The following is a 26,255-nucleotide window of genomic DNA, read 5'->3' on the forward strand; positions in this document are numbered from 1 at the left end:
TGAAGTATCAGAAATATTTATTGGTAAGAGAGAGTCTCAGAGAGGATCCCAGCGTCCAGCTGACCTCGGCACCGTACTGCAGCCTTGCTCTGCACTGGGGTTGGTCAGTCCTAATGGGATGAAATCTCCCACCAGCAGATTCCCGTCATTGTGAGAATAACCCCCCTCCCTGTACCACGGAGCCCTGCAGGAGATGCAGCATTCGGGACCACAGAACAATGCAGGAGATGCAGCGTGCAGTACAAAAGAATACTGCGGGAGATGTAGCATGCGGTACCACAGAGCACAGCGAGAGATGCAGCATGCAGGAACACAGAGCACAGCGAGAGATGCAGCATGCAGGAACACAGAGCACAGCGAGAGATGCAGCATGCAGGACCACAGAGCACAGCGAGAGATGCAGCATGCAGGACCACAGAGCACAGCGAGAGATGCAGCATGCAGGACCACAGAACAATGCAGGAGATGTAGCATGCAGGAACACAGAGCACAGCGAGAGATGCAGCATGCAGGAACACCGAGCACTGCGAGAGATGCAGCATGCAGGACCACAGAACAATGCAGGAGATGTAGCATGCAGGAACACAGAGCACAGCAAGAGAAGCAGGATGCAGGACCATGGAGTACTGCGAGAGATGCAGCATGCAGGACCACGGAGTACTGCAGGAGATGTAGCATGCAGGAACACAGAGCACTGCGGGAGATGCAGCATGTGGGAACACGGAGCACTGCAGGAGATACAGCATGTGGGACCACAGAGCACTGCGGGAGATGCAGCATGTGGGACCACAGAGCACTGCGGGAGATGCAGCATGCAGGACCACAGAACACTGCGGGAGATGCAGCATGCAGGACCATGGAGCACTGCGAGAGATGCAGCGTGAGACCACAGAGCACTGCAGGAGATGCAGCATGTGGGACCACTGAGAGAGATGTAGCATGTGGGACCACAGAACAATACAGGAGATGCAGCGTGCGGGACCACGGAAAACTGTGGGAGATGTAGCATGCAGGACCACAGAGCACAGCGAGAGATGCAGCATGCAGGACCACGAAACAATGCAGGAGATGCAGCGTGCGGGACCATGGAACACTCCAGGAGATGCAGCATGTGGTACCACGGACCACTGCGGGAGATGCAGCATGCGGTACCATGAAGCACTGTGGGAGATGCAGCATGCAGTACCACGGAGCACTGCGAGAGATGCAGCATGCGGGACCACGGAGCACTGTGAGATATGCAGCATGCAGGACCACGGAGCACTGCGGGAGATGCAGCATGCAGGACCACGGAGCATTGTGGGAGATGCAGCATGCAGGACCACGGAGCATTGTGGGAGATGCAGCATGCAGGACCACGGAGCACTGCGGGATATGCAGTCTGTTTGTGGCAGCAGTCAGGGATTCGGACCTGTGCTCACGTGGCCTCCAGTGGCTGCTGCATACATAGAGGTCTTGTCTCCAGTGGGTGAGGGGCAGGGCGTCATGAGAAGGGTTTCACTAGAGAGAGGCTCAGTTCTGCCCCCTTCTGTGTGTGGCAGGAACAGGCTTTTGAATTTACCACCTGCCACAATTCTGCGCCACCATCTCCCACGGTGCCTGCAACAGACACAAAACATGCGAGTCAGAATGTAGGCTCTTGGGGAGCTCTTCTTCTGAGCCCCCTGTGCTGAAGCAGGGATATCCTGAAAATCTGACCTGTTGGTGGCCCTTGAGGACTGGATTTGGCCGCCCCTGCGTGAATGTAAAACCCGCTCTTATCTCCCACAATAATATATATATTATACAAAGAAAGCAGCGTTTCAGTTATCAGCGATTCAGTTATCTAGGCAGTAAGACTGGAAATAATACTACGCTAGGCAACTGTGTGGGAAATAGTGCAAAGTTGAAATATCACTATAGAATACAAATATAACCACAGCAGTATAAACAATGATAAAAAGAAACTTCAAACCAGTCCCATTCAGAAGCTTCAAACCAGTCCCATTCAGAAGCTTCAAACCAGTCCCACTCAGAAACTTCAAACCAGTCCCATTCAGAAACGTCAAACCAGTCCCATTCAGAAACGTCAAACCAGTCCCATTCAGAAACGTCAAACCAGTCCCATTCAGAAACGTCAAACCAGTCCCATTCAGAAACGTCAAACCAGTCCCATTCAGAAACGTCAAACCAGTCCCATTCAGAAACGTCAAACCAGTCCCATTCAGAAACGTCAAACCAGTCCCATTCAGAAACGTCAAACCAGTCCCAAAACGTTGATGAACATAAGCAGTCCAATATGAAAGACCAGTCACGGACGGAGGAGGCAGCAGCTTCACGGTGATCTTAGCTGGATCACAAAATTACCTAAATAAAAATGAGAAAAAAGAGAAGCTCCCGCTCCATGGCATCAAACCGTAAATGTAATACAGGGAAAGCGCAGCGGCGCCAGCCAGACTGGCCCCACATAGGGATAAAAACACGTGCAGGAGGGAATTGTACAGCGTCCCCAGGACGGAGGGGTCCGATATCAGCGGTGATGGTAAAGGTAATGTGTCCACTGTATTAAGCCTAGTGATCGGTCAGCCTTGGGTTAATTCGGCCGCCGCAGTGTGAAACCGTATGGCCGGCCCCTCAGATGGGGGCAGCAGGCTTCCCAGAAGACTTCTCGGCTCTCTGCGGGCTCTCGGTAGCCTGTAGTGTGAGGGAAATCCGACAGGGGAATGAAGTAGTCACCAAGTGATGAAACGCGTCGGGACACTGTGACGTCATTGCGTAATTTGCGCTACGCCTGGAGACACGGAGGATGGGAGGTCCAGAGGGAGAAGTCTGGTTGGATTTCCCTCACACTACAGGCTACCGAGAGCCCGCAGAGAGCCGAGAAGTCTTCTGGGAAGCCTGCTGCCCCCATCTGAGGGGCCGGCCATACGGTTTCACACTGCGGCGGCCGAATTAACCCAAGGCTGACCGATCACTAGGCTTAATACAGTGGACACGTTACCTTCACCATCACCGCTGATATCGGACCCCTCCGTCCTGGGGACGCTGTACAATTCCCTCCTGCACGTGTTTTTATCCCTATGTGGGGGCCAGTCTGGCTGGCGCCGCTGCGCTTTCACTGTATTATATTTACGGTTTGATGCCATGGAGCGGGCGCTAATCTTCTTTTCTTATATATATTTTTATATATATATAATATTTTATATATTTTTTCATGTAATAGCTTAGGAATGTTAGCAATGATATAGAAATGTAGATATTGGATCAGACATTTCAGACAGAGCAGATACCCGGGAGGCGCGAGCGTCCGTCTGCACGATGATCAAAGACAATAGGTATACGATTGTAATGAGATGGTATATGACCTCGGTCAGAGTATATATATATATACACACACACACACACACACACACACATACATACATACACACACACACACACGCTAAGGAGCCAGCGCTCTTTGCTGGGGAGGCTGCGGTCACAGACACACTCTTTCCCATACCTGATGGACATGTCAGCCGCTTACTCCTTTCTGGTCCACAATTAGAGCACAGAGCCAGCCGGGTGTTGGGATTGATAGGACCAATACATTAATTCATGGGTTTTCAACTCCAATCCTCAAGCCCCTCCAACAGGTCAGGTTTTCAGGATATCTCAGCTGCAGCACAGGTGGCTCAACCAGAGGCTCAGCCGAAGACTGAGCCACCTGTGCTGAAGCAAGGACTGATTGAGCCACCTATGCTGAAGCAGGGGTATCCTGAAAACCTGACCTGTTGTGGGGGGGAGTCTTGAAAACTGGAGTTAAGCCCCCCTGCATTAAATTGACCACCTACTAACAGCAGCACGTTTCTCCACAACGTTTCAGTGGAAACAGACCACTCCAGCGCACAAAGAGAGACGTGTATTGGAGATGGAAAAACGAACAGCAACTTTAAATAACTCAGTGTCCACATTTCTGTAAATATGGCTCCCCTGGATAACAGTGTTTCCCGCGACTTCCCCTCTACGCAGCATTTAGCTGAATAGTGACTATTAAAACGTTTGCCCCAAAACATGTACCAGGGCAAATTATTGTCTGACGCATAAAACCGATATCCTAGTTAAGATGAGGATATTTTTGATGTGATTCTAACTGCCATAAGGATTTATACATCGCATAACTCCGTGTTTCTTTTCTCGGTCCCCTTTCCCCTCCGCCCTTTCTGTTAGTTCTGTACCCCCAGCTACATCAAGCTTTACAAAAATAAAAAACAATTGTTTGGGGGGTGGAGAGAGAATCAGTTTATTTCAAAATAAATAAAAGGAGAGAAGAGAGAGAGGAGAGAGGAGAGAGAAGAGAGGAGAGAGAAGAGAGGAGAGAGAAGAGGAGAGAGAGAATGAACCAATAACCCATTTTATGTGATTATCACTAGTACTGTGTCGGTATATTCGATGTCTAGGAATCCTTACAGACTGTACATATATATATATATATATATATATATATATATATATACAGTGTTCGACAAACCTATACATTTGCATGCCCCGGGCGAGTGGATTTAACATCGTGGCGAGCTCCTATTGGCCCAAGCAGCACACGTTTGGTACTAGGTGGCGAGTAGATTTTTTTGTTTGGCGAGTAGATTTTTTGGTGATTTGTCGACCACTGTATATATATATATATATATATATATATATATATACATACGTGTGTGTGTGTATTCAGGGCACACACAAAGCAAGATATGAATGAATTAAAGGTAAAGGGAGGGTGCGTACCATCCAAAATGTTACAAGAAAAGGAAAACAGGACAGGCACTCCTACACGCAGAAAAAGTTACATTTAATACATTTCACTTTTTCTTTGCGTATAGGAGCACCTGACCCCGAGACTCTCTCTCTCATGTCGCCATATAAGCACACGCTCTGTGTCCTGTATTCTCACCTCGCTGCCATCCCCATGAATAAACAGAGGCCCAGACCCAGGCAGAAGCCTGCTATAAAGAGAGGGTAGCGTGGGACGCTGGAGGATACGAGAGGCTGGGAGGGAACCTCACCTGCAGAGAGAAAGAGACAGGAGCCGGTTACAAGGTTTATCCCGGTCACAAGCAGGACAAGGACTGGGTGATAACGCCTGCTCACCATCTGCAGCGGTGCTAGGGCTGTATTCCTCATGCGAGAGGCTGTTCTCATACAAGTCAGGATCGTACTCGCTGGAAGCCTGTGACAGAAACCTCAGTGTAAGGCAGGGGGGCTCAACTCCAGTCATCAAGCCCACCCACAACAGGTCAGGTTTTCAGGATATCCATGCCTCAGCACAGGTGGTTCAATCAGTCCCTGCCTCAGCACAGGTAGCTCAATCAGAAGCTCAGTCTGAGCCTCTGATTGAGCGACCTGTGCTGAAGCAGGGATATCATGAAAACCTGACCTGTTGGGGGGTTTTGGTCTTGAGCACCCCTGGTGTAAACAACAGGGCTCCTTATTTCCTCCATCTCCATCACTCACCTGTGTTGGACGAGACTCCGGCAAATACGGCTCTGAAAGGTCAAGAAAAGAACAAGAAGCTGTGTATTTACAGAGCCAAACATGCACTGCGACATCGCCATGTTATACATCAACCGCTGGCTTCTTCCCCAAAACATGGGCTGCAGAATAAGCAAAGGGATTTATGCCCAAACTATACTGTGTGTATATATTACTCGATAGAAAATTGTTGTATGGTGCTCTAAAAACAAAAAGCAGCTGGAAATGTATCAGCTTGTAAAGCAAAGTCTTATGTGGAGTACCCCTCCGATATGAATGATAAGGCTAGGATAAATGCCCCCAAAAAGAGATGTATAGCTGGAAAATGGACTCCCACGTAGCAATGAGGTAAGGATAACAAACACCCGCCGGTGTCCAGCACTAATAAAACATCCTCATGAAACGGGGGAAATGAGCAATAAATATCCTTACAGCCAAGGATGGAGCAGAATAATGGAATAGACTCACAGGCGGCAATAATCTTCTTAGTGATGGAGAGCCATAGATATCCGCAGGTCCTGGGGTACAACGCGCCTCCGTCTGCGATGATCAGATGTAGGAGGAGGGAGAAAAGACGTAGCACTAATTCCCCTGCAAGCTTGTAAAACATACAGAGGCGCGTTCCCACGATGAACAATAAAGTTTAATGGATCAAAAACAGACAGACAATACACCTACGCGTTTCAGGCTATAAGCCCTTTATCAAGGTGAATAAAACAAACTTACCGGAGTGTGTTTAAATACCGGATCCCCGCGCTGCTGTAACCTATCCCCGTCACTTCCTGATGTGTCATGTGACGCGGGGTGTGTGACGTCAGCGCGTTTGTGTCGCTAAATTAAAAAAACTTTATTAAATCCTAACAACCTAACACTCCGGAGCTAGCTAAACAGAAAATCAAAAAATAAACATTTAAAACCAAGGTTAAAAACATATATGATGTTAAATGGTAAACTCATTAAATTGTGGGTATACATATACCCTACAATAATGAAAAAAGCATGTTCTATGTCTGTAGAATAACCACAATTGCTATGGTACATTATATATTCAATGAAAGCATATACATATACACATTCCAAAATGCACGTTAAATAACATGTCACTTGACACATCAGGAAGTGACGGGGATAGGTTACAGCAGCGCGGGGATCCGGGATTTAAACACACTCCGGTAAGTTTGTTTTATTCACCTTGATAAAGGGCTTATAGCCTGAAACGCGTAGGTGTATTGTCTGTCTGTTTTTGATCCATTAAACTTTATTTTTTATCGTGGGAACGCGCCTCTGTATGTTTTACAAGCTTGCAGTGGAATTAGTGCTCCGTCTTTTCTCCCTCCTCCTACATCTGTATATATTACTCAAAAGAAATACTTCCTGCTGCTTGCTTTACAAACAAGCAGCGCTACTGTAACTGCAGAGTATTACATTTTCACCCAGAACATGTAACAATCCGAAGGCCGCATCCATGGTTTGCGCGGCGTCACGCACGCCTGTAGCAGAAGAGATTTGTGGCCATGGGGTAGACGCAACGGGGGAGGGGGGGGAGGAGGCGTTGCCTCATTGGGCGAACCGCTCACGTGACCAGAAACAGATGTATTTGTGTTCACGTGCATCGAGTGCGCCGGCGCTCTGCATCGCGCGCACTATGGCCGGCCTCAAAGAGGCACGGCATTTTGATTGCGCCACCCGCGCAGTCGCGCTCATTATGGATGCGGTGTAAGTGCGCTGCTCCTGGGTTTGTAGGGAAAAGATTACAGTGCAACCTGTATGTATATCTTTACTTATATAGCGCCATCCGTGTACATAGCGCGTCACAGCAGTAATACACGTGATAATCATATAATTAACAAATAATACAAGTAACACACAAAGGGAAGAAGCGCTTCAGATATAAAAGCAACATTAGGAAAAGGAGTCCCTGCTCCGAAGAGCTTACAATCTAATTGGTAGGTAGGTAGAACGTACAGAGACAGTAGGAGGGCGTTCTGGTAAGTGCGTCTGCAGGGGGCCACGGTCGCTGTATGAGGTGTATAGTACATGAAGCATCGCCTGACTGTACAGCGCAGAACAAACACAGGAGGCTTACACTGTACAGGTGCGAATGCTAACCACGCTGCGGAGTACGCACGGCAAGACTGAAACAGCAACGCACACGCTGCGTGTTACACTGCAAAACAAACACTGCCATCTTTACCTGACACGAGACGTACACATTACATAGGAAATGCTGTCAACTGTTCACTTCAGAGCGAATATAATCTGCCTGCTAATACCTGCCCATGGGGTACCCCTCGCCTCGCTGCTCCAGGCGCTCCAGGATCCGTGCTGATACTCCTCTTGTGCTCTTACTAGGACCAAATGCTTCCTGCCCATCCAGGCATCTTCAATAAGGTACGAGGTACTCAACGTTAGCCCCTAAGGAAGAGGAGGGGGTAATGCTCCAATCACCAGGCTGTGTATACAGCATATACACACATAGTACATATATACACACAGTATATACACAGTATATACACACATAGTACACACATAGTTATACAATAGGAGAGGTGATACATTACTTGCTATAAAAAGACATATACTGTGCACCTGCTAATACAGTGTGTCGCAACTCCAGTCCTCAAGGGGCCCTAACAGGCCAGGTTTTAAGGATATCCCTGCTTCAGCACAGGTGCTATGGTCAAAACGATTGAGCCACCTGTGCTAATATTGTGAGGATATTCTTAAAAGTTGGACTGGTACGTGGGCACTGGAGTTGGGAATCACTGCGTTAGTCTATACACACAGTGTGTGTGTGTGTGTGTGTGTGTGTCACCACAAGCTTATACAGATATCCCAGTGTCTGCGGCGTAAATACAGGAGGGGACGAGGGGTCAGAGAAAACCCCCTGAAACTGCAGCAAATTCAGAACGAAACTGAAGCTCGCCCCCACCCTGGGAAGTGCTAGCTTCCCCCACGCTGGGAAGTGCTAGCTTCCCCCACGCTGGGAAGTGCTAGCTTCCCCCACCCTGGGAAGTGCTAGCTTCCCCCACGCTGGGAAGTGCTAGCTTCCCCCACCCTGGGAAGTGCTAGCTTCCCCCACCCTGGGAAGTGCTAGCTTCCCCCACCCTGGGAAGTGCTAGCTTCCCCCACCCTGGGAAGTGCTAGCTTCCCCCACGCTGGGAAGTGCTAGCTTCCCCCACCCTGGGAAGTACTAGCTTCCCCCACCCTGGGAAGTGCTAGCTTCCCCCACCCTGGGAAGTGCTAGCTTCCCCCACGCTGGGAAGTGCTAGCTTCCCCCACCCTGGGAAGTGCTAGCTTCCCCCACGCTGGGAAGTGCTAGCTTCCCCCACCCTGGGAAGTGCTAGCTTCCCCCACGCTGGGAAGTGCTAGCTTCCCCCACGCTGGGAAGTGCTAGCTTCCCCCACCCTGGGAAGTGCTAGCTTCCCCCACGCTGGGAAGTGCTAGCTTCCCCCACGCTGGGAAGTGTGGGTTACCCGCGCAGGCTCCTAATTTCTACACTTCCCAATTTCACTTTTATAGAGCATAAGGGGTTTTCTAACAACCCCCCCTCCCCCCCCCCCCCCCAAATGCTAATTTTCCATCTTTATTGTATAAACCTCTTGGAAATTGTGTTCAGAAATGAGTCAATCTGCGGGTTTGGAAGCGCGGTAACGCTGCGGGTTTGGAAGCGCGGTAACGCTGCGGGTTTAGAAGCGCGGTAACGCTGCGGGTTTGGAAGCGCGGTAACGCTGCGGGTTTAGAAGCGCGGTAATGCTGCGGGTTTGGAAGCGCGGTAACGCTGCGGGTTTGGAAGCGCGGTAATGCTGCGGGTTTGGAAGCGCGGTAACGCTGCGGGTTTGGAAGCGCGGTAACGCTGCGGGTTTGGAAGCGCGGTAACGCTGCGGGTTTGGAAGCGCGGTAACGCTGCGGGTTTGGAAGCGCGGTAACGCTGCGGGTTGGAAGCGCGGTAACGCTGCGGGTTGGAAGCGCGGTAACGCTGCGGGTTTGGAAGCGCGGTAACGCTGCGGGTTGGAAGCGCGGTAACCCTGCGGGTTTGGAAGCGCGGTGACGCTGCGGGTTTGGAAGCGCGGTAACGCTGCGGGTTGGAAGCGCGGTAACGCTGCGGGTTGGAAGCGCGGTAACGCTGCGGGTTTGGAAGCGCGGTAACGCTGCGGGTTGGAAGCGCGGTAACGCTGCGGGTTTGGAAGCGCGGTAACGCTGCGGGTTTATAAGCGCGGTAACGCTGCGGGTTTGGAAGCGCGGTAACGCTGCGGGTTTGGAAGCGCGGTAACGCTGCGGGTTTGGAAGCGCGGTATTACTGCTTGCTTTTTGACCAATGAGGGCAGCTTACACACTCACCATGGACAGCTCCCTTGAGTTTTCTGCCCGGTACTGGATTTGGAAGCGCAGGGTGTAGTATGAGCGGCTCCAGGAGGAGGGGTACCTCCATGACACAGTCAGCCTCCTGGGGGCCCTTTCCATGGGGGTCACTGTCACATTCATAGGCGGATCTGGCTGCACTGAGAGTGACAAGTGGGACAGTGTAACTGCGCAGATAGCACACACACTGCATAGTACCGATATTAAGCACTCGAGTATGCTGTACTAAAATATATATATATACACAGTATGACCTATGTACAGACATACCCCGGTTTAAGGACACTCACTTTAAGTACACTCGCGAGTAAGGACATATCGCTCAATAGGACAATGGCAGCTCGCGCATGCGCCTGTCAGCACGTCCTGAACAGCAATACCGGCTCCCTACCTGTACCGAAGCTGTGCGCAAGCGGGGAGACTATAGAGCCTGTTACAAATGTGTTATTTACATCAGTTTTGCACGTATATGACGATTGCTGTACAGTACATGCATCGATAAGTGGGAAATGGCAGTGCTTCACTTTAAGTACATTTTCGCTTTACATACATGCTCCGGTCCCATTGCGTATGTTAATGCGGGGTATGCCTGTATTATATGTGTATGTATATATATAAAATTATATAATGGAATCATGCGTGTGTGTATATATATATATATATCTCAAATACACAGGTACACTGCACATATTGCAGGTATTAGACACATGGGTGTGTGTATGTACTGTATGTATAGATATATATATATATTACAGGTACCCTGTAGATATTACAGTTATTAGACACGGGTGTATATTGTATATATATTACAGATAATACACAGGGACACTGTTGATATTGCAATATTACAGTAATGGTATCAGACCCTAGATACTTGCACAGACACGTACATAGTCTGTTTCCGTCAGTCACAGTGACGTTGCTGATCTTGCGGTCAGTGCGGCTGGTCACACACAGAGACACAATGTATTTCTCCCCATCTCCCTCTCTGTGTTCCAGGCGACAGTTAAACTTCTGTGCCGAGCTCACGTAGGAGCAGGACTTAGTCACAGGGCTGGATTCAAACCTGTAGGGATAGGGAGCAGGGAACAGGTACAGAACTGCCTCACATCAGTATCATGCAACACACAATATAAAGGAGACCCCACCTAATCATAATATATAGGGAAAATCCTCTCACACTCCCTCTCACACTCATTGGCACACACACTGGTACACACACTCACTTGCACATTCACAAGAATGCATAGTGTGTGTGTGTGTGTGTGTGTGTGTGTGTGTGTGTGTGTGTGTGTGTGTGTGTGTGTGTGTGTGTGTGTGTGTGTGTGTGTGTGTGTTTCTTTCTCCATTGTCCCTCACATGATAGAGATAAAAATCACAATATTTGGCCTGGGTTTTGAGGTGAGACACGGTTACTCTTACCCCTTCTGCACAACGAGGGTAGCCTGTGATGACAGGGGCAGCTTCTTCTGGGGTCTCCACTCGCAGCGGATGTTACTGGCAGGATGCCTGAGATAACACCAGAGTACAGGCATCTCTAGATCCTCTGAAAATAAGGGATACTGGGTGTTATCACAGCAATAAGGAATCTCGGGGTCAGTAATGGCTGACACCTCCTGGCACACACTCCAGGGCAAGCTCACCAACTGGAAGAAAGTGCCATCATTAAAAGGCAGCCTCACTCATTGGAAGGCCGTCTCACTCATTGGGAGGGCAGTCTCACTCATTGGGAGGGCAGTCTCACTCATTGGGAGGGCAGTCTCACTCATTGGGAGGGCAGTCTCACTCATTGGGAGGGAAGTCTCACTCATTGGGAGGGCAGTCTCATTCATTGGGAGGGCAGTCTCACTCATTGGGAGGGCAGTCTCACTCTTGGGAGGGCAGTCTCACTCTTGGGAGGGCAGTCTCACTTATTGGAAGGCAGTCTCACGCATTGGGAGGCAGTCTCACTCATTGGGAGGCAGTCTCACTCATTGGGAGGACAGTCTCACTCATTGGGAGGACAGTCTCACTCATTGGAAGGCAGTCTCACTCATTGGAAGGCAGTCTCACTCATTGGAAGGCAGTGTCAGTCATTGAAAAGCAATTTCTGTGACACTTAAACTGTAAGCTCTTCGGGGCAGAGGCTCCATATTACAACTGTAAAGCGCTATGTACATGGATGGCACTATACAAATAAAGATATACATACACACATACATATAAACACGGCATTGGAAGTTATACTCTCTCATTGGCAGACAGTGTCGTTCATTGAAAGACACTCACCTTGTGGAAACCAGTCTCATTCATTGGAAAACAAAGCCACTTTTTGGAAGAAAGTGTCACTGAGATCAGGGACCTTAGATTTCACTGTCCTGGTTTTGTCCCAACGCCTCCAAATACCAGACTCTTATTTGGGACTCACCCCTCACCAAGAGCTGCACAGTCCGCTGGCCGTGCCCATCCCTGGAACATGTGTAATTATCCACATCCTTGTATTTGACAGATTTCAGGTGCAGGCTTCCTCCAGTCACTGTCCTGTTGGGATGTTTCAAGGATAGAGCTCTGCTCTGACGGCTCCAGGACACAGTGCCATTACTACCTGGGCATGTCAGGGTCACATCGAAGCCCAGAGGGACAATCTCACTGTTCGGAGAGATCACTAGACAACGAGAGAGCAGGAACACAGATAAAAAGAGAGGAAGGGGGAAAGAGAGCGGAAGGGAGGGAAGGGGGAAAGAGAGCGGAAGGGAGAGAGGAAGAGAGAGAGAGAGAAAGAGAGAGAGAGAGGAATGGAGAGAGAGAGAGAGAGAGAGAGAGAGAGAGAGAGGAATGGAGAGAGAGAGGAATGGAGAGAGAGAGAGAGAGAGAGAGGAATGGAGAGAGAGAGAGAGAGAGAGAGAGAAGGGAGAGAGAGAGGAAGGGAAAGAGAGAGAGAGAGAGGAAGGGAAAGAGAGAGAGAGAGAGAGAGAGAGAGAGAGAGAGAGAGAAAGGGAGAGAGAAAGGGAGATAATAGTGGTAGAGAGGGAACAATAGGAAAGAGAAAAGGAGTGAGGAGAGAGGAAGAGAGAGAGAAGAAAACCGTGGGAGAGAAAGGTGGACGTGGGAGAGAAAGGTGGACGTGGGAGAGAAAGGTGGAAAGATTGATAAAAAGATGGTGTGATAGGAGGTACCTGTGACAAGAAAAGGGGTGAAATAGTAAGAAATTATAAAGATAATAAATTAGATGGGCGATGAGAGTAGAAAGGGGCAAAAATAAATTCGGATTTGGGTCCGCCTCTGATTGTCCAGTTCCTTTGGTCCAGGAATTTCCGCGAATCAATCTAAAAAAGGGGGTTTCATTTTTTCCAGATTTTTTATTTATTTTTATCATCGACAATCCAATCCGCGGACTGGATTCTTCAAATCCCCCAGCGGAATGTATCCACCAGCGGAATGCATCCACCAGCGGAATGTATCCACCAGCGGAATGTATCCACCAGAGGAATGTATCCACCAGAGGAATGCATCCACCAGCGGAATGTATCCACCAGAGGAATGCATCCACCAGCGGAATGCATCCACCAGCGGAATGTATCCACCAGCGGAATGCATCCACCAGCGGAATGTATCCACCAGCGGAATGCATCCACCAGCGGAATGTATCCACCAGCGGAATGTATCCACCAGAGGAATGCATCCACCAGCGGAATGCATCCACCAGCGGAATGTATCCACCAGAGGAATGCATCCACCAGCGGAATGTATCCACCAGCGGAATGCATCCACCAGCGGAATGTATCCACCAGCGGAATGTATCCACCAGAGGAATGCATCCACCAGCGGAATGTATCCACCAGCGGAATGCATCCACCAGCGGAATGCATCCACCAGCGGAATGTATCCACCAGCGGAATGTATCCACCAGAGGAATGTATCCACCAGAGGAATGCATCCACCAGCGGAATGTATCCACCAGAGGAATGCATCCACCAGCGGAATGCATCCACCAGCGGAATGTATCCACCAGCGGAATGCATCCACCAGCGGAATGTATCCACCAGCGGAATGCATCCACCAGCGGAATGTATCCACCAGCGGAATGTATCCACCAGAGGAATGCATCCACCAGCGGAATGCATCCACCAGCGGAATGTATCCACCAGAGGAATGCATCCACCAGCGGAATGTATCCACCAGCGGAATGCATCCACCAGCGGAATGCATCCACCAGCGGAATGTATCCACCAGTGGAATGCATCCACCAGCGGAATGTATCCACCAGCGGAATGCATCCACCAGCGGAATGTATCCACCAGCGGAATGTATCCACCAGCGGAATGCATCCACCAGCGGAATGTATCCACCAGCGGAATGCATCCACCAGCGGAATGCATCCACTAGCAGGGTTGGATGAATCCGCACGGATTGAAACTGGAACGATCTGTCGACAGATTTTACACCGCAGACGGATTTCGAATGGAAAGCGCGGGAAATGACGGGAAACGGATTTTTACAGTTTTGCCCTCCAGGTGAGAGAAGAAAGGTGATGGGGGGGGGAGTAAGAGGGGGCAGAGAAGGAAGGCGGGGGAGGGGGGAGAAGGAAAGTGGGAGAGGTAAGATGAAGCTATCTCAGGTTCCTACAGATGTAGGGAAGCCCATATTTCTAAGGCAAATAGGCGCATAAAAAAAGTTGAGTTCGGTGCAAACGCAAAGTGATTCTGATGTTTACTGGAGCGGTATTCTCCCTGGAAGAAGTCTGATGAGACGAAACGCGTTGGGACACTATCTATTCACTATACAGATTGCATTAGATCCTTTGGGAGTTATCTGGAGCAATGTCACCTCCTCTAAGCTTTATCCCCTGGTGTATGGCCATCGCTGGGGTTTATTGGGAGTTGGGATCCAGTTGCTTTAGTGTACCCCATTTTGGCTATCTGGTTGCTTTACTGTTTTTTGTTTTTATATTATAAAGATTCATTTCCTTTTTTCCTGCGTCCTTTTCCCTTTTTTTTTGGTATTATCCAGTGATTCCAGAACCACCCTTACAAGTTGGTTACTTTAACAACCATAAGCCTTTTAACCTTCACACAAAATGTGAGTGCACATTCTGTTTTACCATTCTACTAATACCCACATATACAGTATTACACTATTTGTGGTTTTTATTTGTTCCATTGAGAATATCCTGTCACCGGTGATCTTGTATGATACTGCGAGTCCTGCGACTGGAGACGGTATACATCACCAGAGGTGTCCTGGCATCGGAGAATCTACAACAGCAGTGTGGTTAAACTTAGAAACCGAAATGCCCGCTTGACTTCGTCAAATGTGAGCGCAATACCTTTTCTGCTCCAACTGTGTTACACTATTGTGTGCTTTTCCCCCTTTTTTTCCCCCTCTATATATTCTGATGAGACTGTGCGCATTTGGGACCCATTTTCCTCAACTACTCAAGTGGCCCAGAACAAACCCATTTGCTATCCGGTGCGGCACCCATCAAGGAAACACATATTTGGAACTATAACGTCTCCTTCCCAGTCACAGTTCTTTTTGCGCTTGTTACTTTTCCCTTGTAGCATCCATAGAGGGAATGGGAAGAGACCCCCTCACATTCAAATAAGGTGGCTCCCCCCTTTACCCTCTTCTTCCCTCCCCCCCTAGGCTGCTGGCGCTACACATTATCCCAAGGGTGCTTCATAGATTAGGGCCTGGCCGTACCGTGCTCCCTATACCCAAAAGATCCCTGTGTAATAACAAAAAGGCAGAGATGTATAGTATATACCAGGGATAACCTGTCTTTATTTACATGCAAACCCCCTATTATTAGGACCCATTTTCCAAGGGTCCCCATCAGTTTATTAAATAGTTCATTTAACTAATGTTAAAGATTAAAATGAAATACCTAAGTGGAACTACTTTTTACCTTTACAATGAAAATGTTCCTCAACATAGGGAAGCCATCTGTCCAGTATTTGGATACTCTGTCCAGTAAAAATATAGAGATAATACTGGAAATGTATATGTCCGGTATTACCTCTCTGGGCGTGTATGTGTATACTGGTATTACCTCTCTGGGCGTGTATGTGTATACCGGTATTACCTCTCTGGGCGTGTATGTGTATACCGGTATTACCTCTCTAGACGTGTATGTGTATACCGGTATTACCTCTCTGGGCGTGTATGTGTATACCGGTATTACCTCTATGGGCGTGTATGTGTATACCGGTATTACCTCTCTGGGTGTGTATGTGTACACCGGTATTACCTCCCTGGGCGTGTATGTGTATACCGGTATTACTTCTCTGGGCGTGTGTGTGTATACCGGTATTACCTCTCTGGGCGTGTATGTGTATACCGGTATTACCTCTCTGGGCGTGTATGTGTATACCGGTATTACCTCTCTGGGCGTGTATGTGTATACCGGTATTACCTCTCTGGGCGTGTGTGTGTATACCGGTATTACCTCTCTGGGCGTGTATGTGTATACTGGTATTACTTCTCTGGGTGTGTATGTGTATACCGGTATTACTTCTCTGGGCGTGTATGTGCATACTGGTATTACTTCTCTGGGTGTGTATGTGTATACCGGTATTACTTCTCTGGGTGTGTATGTGTATACCGGTATTACCTCTCTGGGCGTGTATGTGTATACCGGTATTACCTCTCTGGGCGTGTACGTGTATACCGGTATTACCTCTCTGGGCGTGTATGTGCATACTGGTATTACTTCTCTGGGTGTGTATGTGTATACCGGTATTATCTCTCTGGGCGTGTATGTGTATACCGGTATTACCTCTCTGGGTGTGTATGTGTATACCGGTATTACATCTCTGGGCGTGTATGTGTATACCGGTATTACCTTTCTGGGCGTGTATGTGTATACCGGTATTACCTCTCTGGGCGTGTATGTGTATACCGGTATTACCTCTCTGGGCGTGTATGTGTATACCGGTATTACCTCTCTGGGCGTGTATGTGTATACCGGTATTACCTCTCTGGACGTGTATGTGTATACCGGTATTACCTCTCTGGGCGTGTATGTGTATACCGGTATTACCTCTCTGGGCGTGTATGTGTATACCGGTATTACCTCTCTGGGCGTGTATGTGTATACCGGTATTACCTCTCTGGGCGTGTATGTGTATACCGGTATTACCTCTCTGGGCGTGTATGTGTATACCGGTATTACCTCTCTGGGCGTGTATGTGCATACCGGTATTACTTCTCTGGGTGTGTATGTGTATACCGGTATTACTTCTCTGGGTGTGTATGTGTATGCCGGTATTACCTCTCTGGGCGTGTATGTGTATACCGGTATTACCTCTCTGGGCGTGTACGTGTATACCGGTATTACCTCTCTGGGCGTGTATGTGTATACCGGTATTATCTCTCTGGGCGTGTATGTGTATACCGGTATTACCTCTCTGGGCGTGTATGTGTATACCGGTATTACTTCTCTGGGTGTGTATGTGTATACCGGTATTACCTTTCTGGGCGTGTATGTGTATACCAGTATTACCTCTCTGGGCGTGTATGTGTATACCGGTATTACCTCTCTGGGCGTGTATGTGTATACCGGTATTACCTCTCTGGGCGTGTATGTGTATACCGGTATTACCTCTCTGGACGTGTATGTGTATACCGGTATTACCTCTCTGGGCGTGTATGTGTATACCGGTATTACCTCTCTGGGCGTGTATGTGTATACCGGTATTACCTCTCTGGGCGTGTATGTGTATACCGGTATTACCTCTCTGGGTGTGTATGTGTATACCGGTATTACCTCTTTGGGCGTGTATGTGTATACCGGTATTACCTCTCTGGACATGCATGTGTATACCAGTATTACCTCTCTGGGCATGTATGTGTATACCGGTATTACTTCTCTGGGTGTGTACGTGTATACCGGTATTACCTCTCTGGGCGTGTATGTGTATACCGGTATTACTTCTCTGGGTGTGTATGTGTATACCGGTATTACCTCTCTGGGCGTGTATGTGTATACCGGTATTACTTCTCTGGGTGTGTACGTGTATACCGGTATTACCTCTCTGGGCGTGTATGTGTATACCGGTATTACCTCTCTGGGAGTGTATGTGTATACCGGTATTACCTCTCTGGGCGTGTATGTGTATACCGGTATTACCTCTCTGGGTGTGTATGTGTATACCGGTATTACCTCTCTGGGCGTGTATGTGTATACCGGTATTACCTCTCTGGGTGTGTATGTGTATACCGGTATTACCTCTCTGGGCGTGTATGTGTATACCGGTATTACCTCTCTGGGTGTGTATGTGTATACCGGTATTACCTCTCTGGGCGTGTATGTGTATACCGGTATTACTTCTCTGGGTGTGTATGTGTATACCGGTATTACCTCTCTGGGCGTGTATGTGTATACCGGTATTACCTCTCTGAACGTGTATGTGTATACCGGTATTACCTCTCTGGGCGTGTATGTGTATACCGGTATTACCTCTCTGGACACAGTGACCTGACCGGCTGGGGGGGAGGGGCGGGGGCATGGGATTTCCCTGAGCAGGGAGAGAGCAGGGCTCTTGCTAGGGGGCTGGGCAGCTTCCTCCATCCTGATTGGCTGCAATAACTCAGCAGCAGCCAATCAGGAGGAGGTGTCAGAACCCATGGGGTGGGGCCAAGAAGAGGAGCAAACAGCATGGAGTGGGGAGAGGTGTGTGTGTGTGTCTCGCGCACATCACACTTTTCACTATTGTGTCCAGTATTTTTGGAGAAGTCGCCCCGCACCCCTAAACATAACATACATTTCTATGTGGAACATGTAAAGCCAGATCTTTCATAAACAATACATGAAAAGCACTGTGTAATTTTGGGGACTCTTCAGGTTGGGCGTCACCCTTGCGTGGGTAGAGGGAAAATTGCTTTTTGCTTCCCTTAGTAGCAATGAAAACCACCCACTTCTATCACTGTTACAAGCAGAAGTGATAACTCTGCGACAGTGACCTGCTCTCCTCCTCCTCCTCCCTGTGTGTTAGTCAGCAGGATACAGCGCACAGGAACGGCGCTATGCAAATCACACCACACTCGCTCATCTCCCTCATACTGGAAACTTTTACACCAGCTGCTGGAGCTGCGTGTGTGCTTCAGATACCTGGGTAACTCGTCTCACGTACCCGGGTAACTCGTCTCACGTACCCTGGTAACTCGTCTCACGTACCCGGGTAACACGCCTCACGTACCCGGGTAACTCGTCTCACGTACCCGGGTAACACGCCTCACGTACCCGGGTAACACGCCTCACGTACCCGGGTAACACGCCTCACGTACCCGGGTAACACGCCTCACGTACCCGGGTAACACGCCTCACGTACCCGGGTAACACGCCTCACGTACCCGGGTAACACGCCTCACGTACCCGGGTAACACGCCTCACGTACCCGGATAACACGCCTCACGTACCCGGATAACACGCCTCACGTACCTGGGTAACACGCCTCACGTACCCGGGTAACACGCCTCACGTACCACCCGGGTAACACGCCTCACATACCACCCGGGTAACACACCTCACATACCTGGGTAACACGCCTCACATCTGTGGGGAAGATCATGTGACCAGGCAGTCACTAGATACAATTGGTGCACTGCTAGAGAGGGGGCAGGGCTCAAAAAGGGGTGTGTGCCAGAGCCTGTTTCAGAAGAGGAATGGGTTGTGACTTTGTAAATGGTTGCTATAGAAACAAAAAATGCTCGTTACATTATAATACATTAAAAATTTTCATTCAGAGTTGTTGGTTTTTCTAAAAATAAAAAGTATTTTCTCAACGTACAGAACTGATTTAATATAACAACAAAAAACCACACGTAGGATATCGCTTGGTCTGCAGCTTTAACGCACTGCTGGTGATCCGTGTGAGCATGTACGCTATACATTTAGCACGCTGTTTGCACTCATGTACCCGGGTACACGCTTACATTTCTCTTGAGGGTGTCAAAGTGACCACCCCTAAGGATTAATCTTCTCCCCCCTTCCTACACTTCCGTGTTTTCGAGGTCGCACATTCCGTAGGGGGCTGTCACTGGTGATGGTTTTCTTCTGTATTTAGTTGTGTATGAAAACATTCTTTTTGATATGTTGCCCTTATCTTTTGTGGGAGTCTCTTCCCCCAGTCTGTTGGGATTTCTCTTCTTAGGTATGGAAGTTATTTTCAGGCAGAAGACTTCTTAGTTAATATGGGAACACACGCAAAGGAAGGGGGAAGCGGAGAGAAGAGGCACCGTCTTGTACGCAGAGCTCACATTGGAGCGCACTAAAAGGCGGTCATTAAAACGTCACATGTAATAATCACGCTTAAGATAACACGTAAACATTAGGCGGCGCCCATGCTGCCGAAGACCGCGCGACAGCAGGAGGGTGCGCGTGGTGCGCGAGGAATCAGTTCAAACTGATTCCTAGGCACGTTGGCAAGTCACGTGAGCGGTTCGTCCAATGAGGGCGAACCAGCTCCGTGACGTCACAGACACGCCCCACAGACATGCCCCCCCCCCCCCGCGGCGCGTCTACCGTGTCCACAAAACGCTCCCACTTCACGTGGGTGACGTCACGCGAGCAACGCCTCCGCGCAGTCGACGGCTGTATGGACGCAGCCTTACTATGTCAAAAAGTTACATCAAAAACAGACAGGAAGAAGCCTGGCTACAGCAGGACTGGCCAACTCCACTCCTCCAGGGCCCCCAACAGGTCAGGTTTCCATGATTATTTATTTATGTGTAAAATGTGTTACCTGGAAGTAATACAGTGAGAGTTGCCTCTCGTTTTCAGGTATGTCCTGGGCACAGAGTTATGATGACAAATACATTGTTACATATACATAGTTACATAAGTGAGAAGGGTTATACATTATATACAGGACATCGCTTGCACAGTTAAAGATAATATATGTTATAGGCGTATATAACAGTTACAGACCAGATTAAAATGTGAGACAGCTTTAGTTATTAAAGAACTTAGACTGGTGGCGGCTGTGAGATATCCATAGCTTCAGCACAGGTGGTGCAGTCAAAGAGCCACTCATTGAGCCACCTGTGCTGAAGCAGGGATGTCCTGAAAACCTGACCTGTTGGTGGCCCTTGAGGACTGCAGTTGACCACTCCTGCTGTAGCCAGTCCCCCGCCTGTCTGTTTTTGATAGTAATGTTTACGTGTTACCTTAAGCGTGACTATTACACGTTACGTTTTAATGCGTGCCCGATGCTCCCTTCCCTGTCTTACACTTCCCCTTCCTTTGCGTTTGGTTACGTCATCGCCGGTCACAGTGATGCCCTCCTGTAATAACCTGTTTAATGGCACACTGTAGGTAACCAACTTCAAATAAAATACTAGTTGAGCGATCCTACCCCGCCAGAATTGTTACTGCGCTGCAGCTCACGTGTGCTCCGGTTTGAGACACGCACAGACTGCGGAGCGAATGTCCTGTGCTCTCTGACCTTTGCCTCAGGCCGCTGAATCACAGGTTCGGTATCGCTACTCCTTGCACCCGCTCTCTGCCTGCTTGGCGATGCCCGTACAGATTCCCGGCATTGATGTTAGAGTTGGGGTACAGGCAGCGTAACATCCCCAGGCCTCACTGATCATGTGTACCATCATTAACCCCGTCAGTGCAGCGATGCATTGCTCTGCGTATACTACAGATATACTTTGCTATAACAGGCTACAGGTGCATGCTGCCCCATGGCAATGAAAGGTTAAAGAAAGAACTCCAAAACCCTTTTGGGGAAAGCACTGAAAATCCAATTCCGCTTAGATGTACAATAGATATTAAATCAAACGCGCTGCATTAAAACATCATTTATATGAGCGGGAGATGCAGCTAGGTTTAAATCCAGTCAAAGGCCTAGAAGAAGACAATCTGCAGAGTGCTATAGTAAAGAGGTGAGGAAGTATAACAAGGCCGGGAAGGGGTTAAATAAATTAAAAAAAACAGAACTTTAATATCTCAAAGACCATATAGAAAAGGCACGGTAAACACACGAGACTGGCACGGTGACCCCAAGAACTGACACTCTAAGCTGAGCAGTACAGGACGAGGAGAGTCAGAGCCTGTGCTCAGTCTGTCTCAGCAACGTCGGTACATTTAGGATGCAGGTCAGGGGTTTGAGGTCAGGGTAGGAGTCACAGAGAGGTCAAGGTAGGAGTCACAGAGAGGTCAAGGTAGGAGTCACAGAGAGGTCAAGGTAGGAGTCACAGAAAGGTCAAGGTAGGAGTCACAGAGAGGTCAGGGCAGGAGTCACAGAGAGGTCAGGGTAGGAGTTACTGAGAGGTCAGGGTAGGAGTCACAGAGGTCAGGGTAGGAGTCACAGAGGTCAGGGTAGGAGTTACTGAGAGGTCAGGGTAGGAGTTACTGAGAGGTCAGGGTAGGAGTTACTGAGAGGTCAGGGTACGAGTTACGGAGAGTTCAGGGTAGGAGTCACAGAGGTCAGGGTAGGAGTCACAGAGGTCAGGGTAGGAGTCACAGAGGTCAGGGTAGGAGTCACAGATGGCAGGGTAGGAGTCACAGAGGTCAGGGTAGGTGTCACAGAGAGGTCAGGGTAGGAGTCACGGAGGTCAGGGTAGTAGTCACGGAGGTCAGGGTAGGAGTCACAGAGGTCAGGGTAGGAGTCACAGAGGTCAGGGTAGGAGTCACAGATGTCAGGGTAGGAGTCACAGAGGTCAGGGTAGGAGTCACAGAGGTCAGGGTAGGAGTCACAGAGGTCAGGATAGGAGTCACAGAGAGGTCAGGGTAGGAGTCACAGAGAGGTCAGGGTAGGAGTCACAGAGAGGTCAGGGTAGGAGTCACAGAGAGGTCAGGGTAGGAGTCACAGAGAGGTCAGGGTAGGAGTGACAGAGAGGTCAGGGTAGGAGTGACAGAGAGGTCAGGGTAGGAATGACAGAGAGGTCAGGGTAGGAGTGACAGAGAGGTCAGGGTAGGAGTCACGGAGGTCAGGGTAGGATAGGAGTCATGGAGGTCAGGGTAGGAGTCACGGAGGTCAGGGTAGGAGTCACGGAGGTCAGGGTGGGAGTCACGGAGGTCAGGGTAGGAGTCACGGAGGTCAGGGTAGGAGTCACGGAGGTCAGCGTAGGAGTCACGGAGGTCAGGGTAGGATAGGAGTCATGGAGGTCAGGGTAGGATAGGAGTCACGGAGGTCAGGGTAGGAGTCACGGAGGTCAGGGTAGGAGTCACGGAGGTCAGGGTGGGAGTCACTGAGGTCAGGGTAGGAGTCACGGAGGTCAGGGTAGGAGTCTCGGAGGTTAGGGTAGGAGTCACGGAGGTCAGGGTAGGAGTCACGGAGGTCAGGGTAGGAGTCTCGGAGGTCAGGGTAGGAGTCACGGAGGTCAGGGTAGGAGTCACGGAGGTCAGTTACCTGGTTTGGGGCATGGGGATTCCCGGGTCTCCGCACATGATACGACAGACAGCAGGAGAGCATGCAGAAAACAAGTCCAACTCTGGGCTGCAGCTCCCACCATAATCGCACGCAGCTGCTGTGGTCTCGCCACTGTGTGACTGTCTCATTCGCCTGCCGTGTGTCTCTCTCACCGAGGTGCTGTCTCTTTCTCTGTGCTGCCTGCTCTCCGATTCTGACGTTTTTCTATATTTCTCACTTCTGATTTTTCTCTCTCACACGCTCTCTCTCACACATACACACTCTCACACACACTCACACTCTCTCACACACACACTATCTCTCTCTCACACACGCTCACAATCTCTCTCTCACACACACTCTCACACGCTCTCTCTCACACACACACACTCTCACACGCTCTCTCTCACACACACACACTCACACTCTCTCACACACGCTCACACTCTTTCTCTCACATACACAAACTCTCTCGGTGCTTACTTCTCTCCTGACTCTCTCATTCTCTCTGTGGTACACGCAATCTCTTCCAATCCGTTTTGCTTAGCTCTCTCTTTTCATACCTTGCTTTTCTTTGCTCTTGCGCTCTCTCTGACTCCTTGCGTTTCTCACTCACTTTCTATGATTCACGTTGTGTCTCTGCTTCACGCTCTGTTTCTCTCGCTCACTCTCTGACTTTCGGTCTCAGTCTCTAGCGCTCTCTCTGCCTCTCACTCTCTGTATCTCTCCTTGCATTCTCTCTCCATCTCTCTGACTTTTCACACTCTTGCTCTTCCTGTCTCTATCATTATCACTCCACGCTCTTTTTCCGTCTCACTCACTCACTGTCTCTCTGCTTTCTCCCCTCTCTCTCTCTCACTTTTTGCTTTGTATTCTGTCCCTCTCTAACTCTGTTTCCCCGTCTCTCAATCTCTCAGCTTCGCACACTCTCTGCCTGTCTCTCAGTCTCTGTGCTTTGCGCTCTCTCACTCCCCCAGCTTCGCACACTCTCTGCCTGTCTCTCAGTCTCTGTGCTTTGCGCTCTCTCACTCCCCCAGCTTCGCACACTTTCTGCCTGTCTCTCACTCTCTGTTTTGTGCTCTGTCTCAGTCTCTGTGCTTTGCGCTCTCTCACTCCCCCAGCTTCGCACACTCTCTGCCTCTCTCTCTGCTTTGTGCTCTGTCTCTCTGTGCTTTGCGCTCTCTGTCTGTCTCTCTGTAGAAGCACAGCCTACTTTGCTTCTGATTAAACATTAGACTGACAGGAAAACATTTGAGGAACAAGATAGAGCCTCAGCCAAAGGTCCCTGTTTGATTATGCAACTCTGTGACAACGTGTTAACTTCCCTTATAGAGAGACATTAGTGACTGCGACATCTCCAGAGCGACAGAGGGAGAAAGGAAGGCAAGGAGGAGAGATTACAGCCACAGGTGAGGGGCCCCTCCTCATACATAACAGGTGAGGGGCCCCTCCTCATACATAACAGGTGAGGGGCCCCTCCTCATATATAACATGTGAGGGGCCCCTCCTCATACATAAAAGGTGAGGGGCCCCTCCTCATACATAACAGGTGAGGGGTCCCTCCTCATATATAACAGGTGAGGGGTCCCTCCTCATATATCACAGGTGAGGGGTCCCTCCTCATATATAACAGGTGAGGGGTCCCTCCTCATATATAACAGGTGAGGGCCCCTCCTCATACATAAAAGGTGAGGGGCCCCTCCTCATACATAACAGGTGAGGGGTCCCTCCTCATATATAACAGGTGAGGGGTCCCTCCTCATATATAACATGTGAGGGCCCCCTCCTCATACATAACAGGTGAGGGGTCCCTCCTCATATATAACATGTGAGGGCCCCCTCCTCATATATAACAGGTGAGGGGTCCCTCCTCATATATAACAGGTGAGGGGTCCCTCCTCATATATAACAGGTGAGGGGTCCCTCCTCATATATAACATGTGAGGGGTCCCTCCTCATATATAACAGGTGAGGGGCTCCATCTCATATATAACAGATGAGGGGCCCCTCCTCATATATAACAGGTGAGGGGTCCCTCCTCATATATAACATGTGAGGGCCCCCTCCTCATACATAACAGGTGAGGGGTCCCTCCTCATATATAACATGTGAGGGCCCCCTCCTCATATATAACAGGTGAGGGGTCCCTCCTCATATATAACAGGTGAGGGACCCAATCTCATATATAACAGATGAGGGGCCCCTCCTCATATATAACAGGTGAGGGGTCCCTCCTCATATATAACAGGTGAGGGGTCCCTCCTCATATATCACAGGTGAGGGGTCCCTCCTCATATCACACGTGAGGGGTCCCTCCTCATATATAACAGGTGAGGGGTCCCTCCTCATATATAACAGGTGAGGGGTCCCTCCTCATATATAACAGGTGAGGGGTCCCTCCTCATATATCACAGGTATGGGGCCCCTCCTCATATATAACAGGTGAGGGATCCCTCCTCATATATCACAGGTGAGGGGCCCCTCCTCATATATAACAGGTGAGGGGTCCCTCCTCATATATAACAGGTGAGGGGTCCCTCCTCATATATCACAGGTGAGGGGTCCCTCCTCATATATAACAGGTGAGGGGCCCCTCCTCATATATAACAGGTGAGGGATCCCTCCTCATATATAACAGGTGAGGGGTCCCTCCTCATATATCACAGGTGAGGGGTCCCTCCTCATATATCACAGGTGAGGGGCCCCTCCTCATATATAACAGACGAGGGGTCCCTCCTCATATATAACAGGTGAGGGGCCCCTCCTCATATATCACAGGTGAGGGGTCCCTCCTCATATATAACAGGTGAGGGGCCCCTCCTCATATATAACAGACGAGGGGCCCCTCCTCAAGTATTACTTGTACAGATAGTTATATATACAACAAAAAAGATCTACCACCGCTCGCCTTAGTAGATATTAATAATTAGTATATAGTGTGGACGGTGCATATAGGGAGAGCCAAAGGAACATATATAAACACAACGGATGAAATAGGATTCACCCAAACAGAACCCTATTCACTGCACTCAGTCCAAAGGAGTAGGTAACGATAGTGTAATACTTATA

The 26,255-nt window shown here is 49.3% G+C and overlaps 1 protein-coding gene across 3 annotated transcripts; it reads right to left on the reverse strand.

Moving 5' to 3' along the window:
- IL6R (interleukin 6 receptor) lies at positions 1-24,617 on the reverse strand. Of its 3 annotated transcripts, XM_075607949.1 has the most exons (11): positions 24,181-24,613; positions 23,187-24,120; positions 12,254-12,490; positions 11,269-11,392; positions 10,737-10,912; positions 9,826-9,986; positions 7,758-7,899; positions 5,467-5,498; positions 5,104-5,182; positions 4,907-5,018; positions 1-1,599 (listed from the first exon to the last, which is right to left on the reverse strand). In XM_075607949.1, exons 2-11 carry the CDS (start codon positions 23,287-23,289, stop codon positions 1,398-1,400), a joined length of 1,368 nt encoding a protein of 455 aa, XP_075464064.1. In that variant the 5' UTR covers positions 23,290-24,120; positions 24,181-24,613; the 3' UTR covers positions 1-1,397. The 3 variants fall into 3 exon arrangements, with proteins under 3 accessions (XP_075464064.1, XP_075464066.1, XP_075464065.1); XM_075607951.1 differs by lacking the exon at positions 12,254-12,490 and having other exon boundaries at positions 23,187-24,617; XM_075607950.1 differs by lacking the exon at positions 4,907-5,018 and having other exon boundaries at positions 5,019-5,182; positions 23,187-24,617.
- Positions 24,618-26,255: the final 1,638 nt, after the last annotated feature.

This window comes from Ascaphus truei, chromosome 7 (assembly GCF_040206685.1).
Source record: "Ascaphus truei isolate aAscTru1 chromosome 7, aAscTru1.hap1, whole genome shotgun sequence".
Lineage (NCBI taxonomy): Eukaryota > Metazoa > Chordata > Amphibia > Anura > Ascaphidae > Ascaphus > Ascaphus truei.

Coding starts and splice junctions, on each gene's coding strand:
- IL6R (XM_075607949.1), bottom strand. CDS start 23,289: ATGGTGGGAGCTGCAGCCCAGAGTTGGACTTGTTTTCTGCATGCTCTC. Junction 12,491..23,186: donor ATCCCCATGCCCCAAACCAG/GTAACTGACCTC, acceptor CTCGTTGTCTAG/TGATCTCTCCGAACAGTGAG. Junction 5,183..5,466: donor CGGAGTCTCGTCCAACACAG/GTGAGTGATGGA, acceptor TTTCTGTCACAG/GCTTCCAGCGAGTACGATCC.